Here is a 7,207-nt window from a genome sequence, read left to right as displayed (position 1 = left end):
GTATAAGTTTATATCACGCCCTTAAGACGAGATAAATTTACTTGAGAAGCAATACTTCATAAAAGGTGTTTTTTCCCCAAAAAGGTTATTAGAATTGTTAGATTTATTATTATTATTTAGTTAGTTAGTTTGTCAGCATGGTAATAAAAATTACAATATATTCTCTGAAAATGCGACTTTCTTTCTTTTGCAGTAAGGGAATGCTGTGAATGTTTATGTCTGGTCAAAGTTGGCCTGATGTGAAGTCAGGCTTCTCTTCACCCAGAACTCTTGGGTTTCAGACGGTGACACGTCTCACAGAGTGTGTAACTCACTTCCTGTGAATTAAACGTAGAACTTCCCCTCCTTTGTGAAGGTTAAAATGCGAGCGAAGCACCTGGGGAGACACAGCACAGTCATTAATCATGTGTGGACTTGTGCCCTGGCACCCGGAGGTCAGAGGTCACGGGGAATGTTTTAGGCTGAGAAAGAGCAGAGCTGCGCCGCTGCCCGGGGTGTGAGGTCACCGAGTCAGGGGGTCAGAGGTCAAGCGTAGCATGGGAATAAAGTTCTGTTTCAAATAAACAAGTGTTCTAAAAATTTCCCGCCGGTAGCATGTTGTGGGTGGTTGCTATGCTGTTGCTAGGTCTTTCGTACTGGCTTTCATCTCTCTACATATGACTTGTCTACTTGGTTTTACATCCATTTTATTATCCCCCATAAATCTGATATTTCAGACTTAATAAGCGGCATGATTTGAGGAATCATTCATGTCTAGAGCCCAAGCGGTGCTGGATGAGATGCACGCCAAAGATTAATACTCTTGGTGTTTCCAAACCATAATCATAAGTATGAGAAATAATTGTAATGATGTTTGCCTTTGACAGAAGCCAGCAGTGTTAATAAAACATAAATGTGCTTTTATTGCCTTTCTGTAATGTTTTCACCCCTGTTCTTTCCTTTGCTTGATCAGGTTTATCAACGCCAGGAGAAGAATCGTCCAGCCGATGATCGACCAGTCCAACCGCGCAGGCAAGTGCTCAACCCTTCCTCCAGGACATGCTCTCACCTTCTATCTGCACTATATTTTAATTATCGGTCTATGCAAATGTTGGCTGTTGCATTGCATTTTTCAGTGCTTTACGCCATGAGCATCATGTTTTTAAGACCATGGCTCAAATTTAAAGGTTTTAATGTGCAGCAGTTTCAAAACAATCTCCAAACATGCTGAAAATTCAGCTTTAACTCACAGGAATAAATTACAGTTTCAAATCTATTCAAATAGAAAACAGTTATTTAAAATGTTAATAATTTTACCCAATTTTACTGGTATTACAGTATTTATACACACACACACACACACACACATATATATATATATATATATATATATATATATATATAAATACATTATTGAAAAAAATATATACTAAAATATATTTGAAATACATTTATTTCATGCTAAGTATACTACAAATGCATTTACATATTTATGTACTAAATAAAAATACCATGCATTTGTACTTTTGGTATACTAAACTGCTATACTTAAAGTCTGCTAAAATAGAACGACTCATTTTGTACTTAATGCACTTTATCTGTGGAAGTAGTGCTGAAGTCCAGCTAAAGAGATGCTGAAGTATATTTGAAACTATTCCAAGTACACTTCAGGTACACCTTAAATATCTTGCATTAAAAGACAGATCATACAATCCTTAGTAAAAGTGACATTAAAACACATTTTAGACTTAATATTAAGAAATGTGCAAATCTGCACAAGTAGTATGGCAAATAAAGTTCAATTATAATTTTATATCAGTTACTGATACCTCAGTAATAGATTTGAAAAAGACTTAGTATGAGATAAATGTAGTTTAAATATATTAGTTTTTTCCTAGGGTGTACACTATATATACATAAATCAAAATAACACATTTAAAGTTTTAATAACAAAATGGACCAATCGTATATCTCCAAACATGCTTTCTGTTCAGTTGTGTTGTGCTATTTTAAACTGTATTAACTGCCCCTCGAATGTTTTTCAGGATGAATTAGTTGAACTCAGCCTTATCCGTCACACACACACACACACTCCTCAGGACGAAGTGTGAGTTGTGTTGGTGTGGTGAGGATAAGTTTGCAATGGGCCTCAAAGACATTTGCCGAAACGGATGCTTACAAAATGATCTTTTAAACTTTTCTGACCCATTCTTGTAGTCTGGTTTCAGTAAATGTTCTGGTTGAGCTGGAAAGGGAGTAGTGTTAGCATCGTTTCTGTTTACTCATGTCCTCTGGGAAGCATAGTTATGTCTGATCTTCTTAACTGTCTCTTGTGTAATATATGTGTGTGTGTGTGTGTGTGTGTGTGTGTGTGTCCGCGCAGTAGGTCACGGTGGCCCATACACTCCTGATGGTCAGCCAATGGGAGGTTTTGTAATGGACGGACAGTCGCACATGGGCATCAGACCATCAGGTACGTCAAGCCTCTGTCTGGATGTTCAGATGTTTGAGGGACACGATGTACATCCAGCACGGCAGAGTACTGCTTGCTTTATAAAGATGAAGAGGAAGATTCAGCCCAACATCTAAATAAATATATATTCAGTTATAGAAAATGAAGCCATCAGTGTGTTTGATTTATGATTTTGATTTATGACGTTTAAGCCCATTTTATCTCTCAGTTCTGATTAATGTAAAAATATTTTTGAAAGAAAATAATACTTTTATTCAGCAATGATTTATTAAATAGATCAAAAGTGGAAGTTCAGAGATTTACGATGTTACAGAAGCAAATAAATGCTATACTTTTTAACATTATTCTATTAAAAATATGGAGCAGCACAACTGTTTTTAACACTGATAATAATAGAAATGTTCCTTAAGCAGTAAATCGGCAAATTAGAGTGATTTCTGAAGATCATGTGACACTGAAGACTGGAGGAAGGATGCTGGAAATTCAGTTTTACATCACAGGAGGAATAAATTACATTTTACAATATATTCAAGTAGAAAGCAGTTATATTAAATTGTCATTTTTACTCTTACTCTTATTTTTATGCCTTGGTGAGCAGAAGAGACTTCTTTCAAACACATTAAAAACTATTAGTGACCCCAGAATATTTGAACTGTATACAATAAATGTATGCAAAATTGCAACTTTTCACGATGTCAACTCAAAATTCTCCAAAAATCCATCGTCAGGGCTGTCGGTCGATGTTTTTGTGAAGCTCTGAGAAATGATGAAAGTGTCTCTCTCTCTCTGTCTGTGTCTCTGTCTGTCTGTGTCTCAGCGGCTCTGGGTGGTCTTGGGGGAGTGAACATGGGGCTGGAGAGTCAGTGGCACTACATGTAAACAAACCCCTGGCATCCTGCTGAACACAGAGCAGAGGTAACATACTGCACCAGGGATTCCCGCTTTCACCGTTCTACACACCATTCATCATTTGTAGGAGCAATTCTCATTTATATGAACTGTACACTGTAAAAAATATTTTAGTATTATACTATTTTTTAAAAGAAAATACTTTCTCAGTGTTTTGACTTCATGAACATTCCGTGATTATTCAATAGGTTTCTGTTTCTTTGTTTATTTGTGACCCTGCAGCACAAAACCTTAAGTCTTAAGTAGCATGTGTATATTTGTAGCAATAACCAACAATAGGGTCAAAATGATTGATTTTTCTTTTATGCCAACAATCAGTAGGATATTAAGTAAAGATCATGTTCCATGAAGATATTTTGTAAATTTCCTACCATAAATATATCAAAACGTAATTTCTGATTAGAAATAAGAACGTGATTTTCTCAATATTTTTTTCTTTTTGGCACTCTCAGATTCCAGATTTTCAAATAGTTGTATCTCAGCTAAATATTATCTTATCCTAACAAACCATACATTGATGGAAATGGCCACATTTGTGAAATCTACTCGCGATCCCTATCCCATGATTCCACTGTCACTTGATATAAACCGCCCAGTCTGATTAATTAGTCACTCGATTACTCAGTGGAGACAGTTTATGACATCAGAATCAGTTAATGTCTCAACCCACAGGAAAAGATAAAGATGAAAGCGGCTGTTTTTGCTAGAGCTGTCAGCGGGGTTGATTTGTGACGCCGCCGTCGCCAGTACCGTTCCCTCATAAATGAGTTCAACTCTTTTTCATTACAGAGTCAGGCTTTTTGACGAGAGGATCGCTCCTTTGCTCAAGTACCCGGATTGGATTTTGACTTGCACCACCATGAACGGCCTTTATTCAATGGTACAAAACCCCCTACAGCTTCATTCTCCAAACCAGGCGGCACAGACGCTTTCAAGATGGCCGCCGGGACTCACGTTCCCTGTGATGGGCAGATCAAGCGTATCAGGACAGAGAGAAAACAATTCAGGATAAAGCAATGCCTCAACACCTGGGCCGGGCAGATTCCTTCATGTGACCTTTCACCTGGAGCCAGGTGAATCTTGGAGTGGCCTGGGAGGTCCAAACAGAGTCTCGTCTTTCAGCTCAAGCGCCACCTCAAATGAAGAGTCATTATTCTGCAGACAAAAGCCCGGGACGTCACGCTACCACACGTCTATTACAAGAGTTCATGATCTAATCTGTGCAGAGCAATTCAATACAAAGCCCGTAAATGTATATAATGCTGCTGGATGTGTCTAACGTGACACTGAAAAGGTTCATAAACGCTGGTGTTGCCCGTCGAATGCAACTATAGGTTTCTCACACATCATTTACTGCAGTAGACATGCGCTCAGATGCATTGGGACGGTCAGTGGTTTTGAAAGGTACTAATGCTTGTACTGATTTGACTGACGTGAGCTGAGCTGTGTGTGTGTGTGTGTGTGTGTGTGTGTGTGTGTGTTTGGTTTTCAGTGAGTATGGGTTTATTCACATAAAAATTCATACCTCAACATGTGTGTTATTTCATTTTTGTTGCACGTCTACTGTGATTCGTTGGCTGTGTGTGAAGTGGACTGGTGTACTGCCTTCTATACAGTATTTTATTGTACAGTACATATTAAGTTTAAAAAACAGTACACTGCTGTTTAAAGGTTTGGGATCAGTAAGTTTGTGTTTTTAATGCAGGGATGCATTAAATTGATTCATAATGACATTAAAGCCATTTGTAATGTTACCAAAATGTATTTCAGATAAATGCAAAAAAATCCTGAAGAATCCTAAAAACAAAGTTATTAAAATAATAGTAAAATAATACTTTTATTCAGCAAGGATGCATTAAATTGATCAAAAGTGACAGTACAGACATTTATAATGTTACAAAAGCTAATAAATGCTGTACTTTTTAACTATTTATAAAAGAATATTTAATAAGTTTCACTGTTATTTAAAATATGGAGCGACTTTTCAACATTCGTAATAATAGACATGTTTCTTGAGCAGCAAATCAGTATATTCGACTGATTTCTGAAGGATGGCACTGAAGACTGGAGGAATGATGCTGAAAATACAGCTTTGATCACAAGTAAATTACATTTTAACACATATTCAATTAGAAAAAAAGTCGTTTTGAATTGCAATAACATTTTTTACAATATTACTGTTTTTACTGTATATTTGATCAAAGAAATATAGCTACCTTTGGTGAGCAGATCTTTCAAAAACATAAAAAAAAAACTGACTGACCCCAAACATTTGAATAATAGTGTATGTAAAACAACATGAAATTACGAATGCTTCTAACAGAGCTACACAGTAATCATAAAACCTTAGTATGTTACATTGCTTTGCCATCTCAAAAAGGTTTCATTTACTATTTTATCCAATTTTTGAATTAAAAAAATATTGTAAGTCTAAAACTCTACCAAATAATTATAAAAATGTCTTATCAAATAATGATACATGAAGGCACTACATGTGTAGTTAATTCATCAAATTGTGCGCATTGCATTGTGGGATACAGTATTCGATTGCGTGGTTCAGTTAAATACTACACAACATTGTTTGTATTTTATGCATACTGTGCCTAATTTACATACTATACTGGAGAAATAGTAGTATGCTAGTATGTTGTTATTAACTCAGCCTATGTGTTTTTAGTAAGTGGACTGTACAGTGCGCACTGGAGCGGGTGTGTATCGTCCTCTGTAGGGCACGAGAGGTACTGCTTTCTCCTGTGGTCTGTATTGTAGATGACTTGTTCTGGTTAAACTGAACATTTCATCAACAGCTGGGGTGAATTCATGTCTAGTCCATGTCCAGACAAACATACATATGTAAGCCTTCATTCTCACCCAAAACAAAAGATGAAGGGGGACTGAACGAGAGAAAGTGGCTTATGAACAAGGGTTGTGGTTCGCTTGTAACTGAACCATCTGTGGTATGAAGGTGAGAGATGGTCAGTAAAAGTCTAATGTCTGGGTTGGATTTTAATGCTTGAGCTCGCTCTTCTTCCACTTTCCTGTTTAAACTCGCTGCCAAAACAAACCCGGCATCATCTCAACACTGGAGAGTCTTGAAGCTAATCCAAAACCGTGTTTACAATTCTGACAAACTGTTTTACTTTGACATATTTTACTCTGAAGTAGCCTTCCTGTTTGCATTATGAGTAGGCTATATGTTTCAGTTATTCCTACAGACCTTTAGCTGTACAGGAGTACCATACCTTTAAAAATACCTTTAACAGTATATTTTAGGATCATAAAAAAGTATTTGCATTATAAAAAATGTAATTATCACAATGCTACTTTTAAACACTGCATTTTACACACACACACATATATATATATATATATATATATATATATATATAGTACATACTAGATGTGTGTACAAATTTTTTTAGCTTATATTTAGAGTTTTTATAGGATATAAAAATGTTATATATGCACAATAATTTTTTAGATCTGATTTTTTTTTTTTTTTTTTTTTTTTTTTTTACATTGCAGGTACAATGTGTAAGTGGAGAAAATGTGCTTAGTTGACATAAAAATGGAGATATTTTGCTAAAGGCTTCACTGTAATTAAGCTAAATATAATTTATTGTTTACAGCAATGCATGATTAACACATACACACTGTTTCAACCATTTAAATCATGCATATAATAATGGGTGTCCACAATCGAAACGAGGAAACGAGGGGATTGAATATCTCTCTGGATCTGTTTCAGTTCAAGGGCAAAGAGAGAAACGAAGAGAGGAGAGAAAGAGAGACAAACAGATGAGTGTCAGGTTTTCTTGTGAACGCTTGTACCGGGACAGGAACGTT

At 36.1% G+C, this 7,207-nt stretch overlaps 1 protein-coding gene across 2 annotated transcripts in view; it reads left to right on the top strand.

The window, feature by feature from the left end:
• The window catches only part of LOC113044096 (homeobox protein Meis1-like), a 22,867-nt gene extending 17,986 nt beyond the window's left edge, over positions 1 to 4,881 (top strand). The window contains exons 10-13 of one of the 2 annotated variants that reach the window (XM_026203711.1): positions 953 to 1,011; positions 2,366 to 2,452; positions 3,270 to 3,367; positions 4,151 to 4,881. In XM_026203711.1, the coding sequence (XP_026059496.1) occupies positions 953 to 1,011; positions 2,366 to 2,452; positions 3,270 to 3,331 (208 nt within the window). In that variant the 3' untranslated portion in view covers positions 3,332 to 3,367; positions 4,151 to 4,881. Of the gene's footprint in view, positions 1 to 952; positions 1,012 to 2,362; positions 2,453 to 3,269; positions 3,368 to 4,150 lie in introns of both variants that reach the window. The other variant, XM_026203710.1, reaches the window with a different exon arrangement.
• The last annotated feature ends 2,326 nt before the right edge of the window (positions 4,882 to 7,207 follow it).

The sequence above is a fragment of the Carassius auratus genome, chromosome 26 (genome assembly GCF_003368295.1).
Source record: "Carassius auratus strain Wakin chromosome 26, ASM336829v1, whole genome shotgun sequence".
Classification (NCBI taxonomy): Eukaryota; Metazoa; Chordata; class Actinopteri; order Cypriniformes; family Cyprinidae; genus Carassius; species Carassius auratus.
Note: the sequence above shows the minus strand (reverse complement) of the source record. Positions and strands in the feature narration are given on the sequence as shown.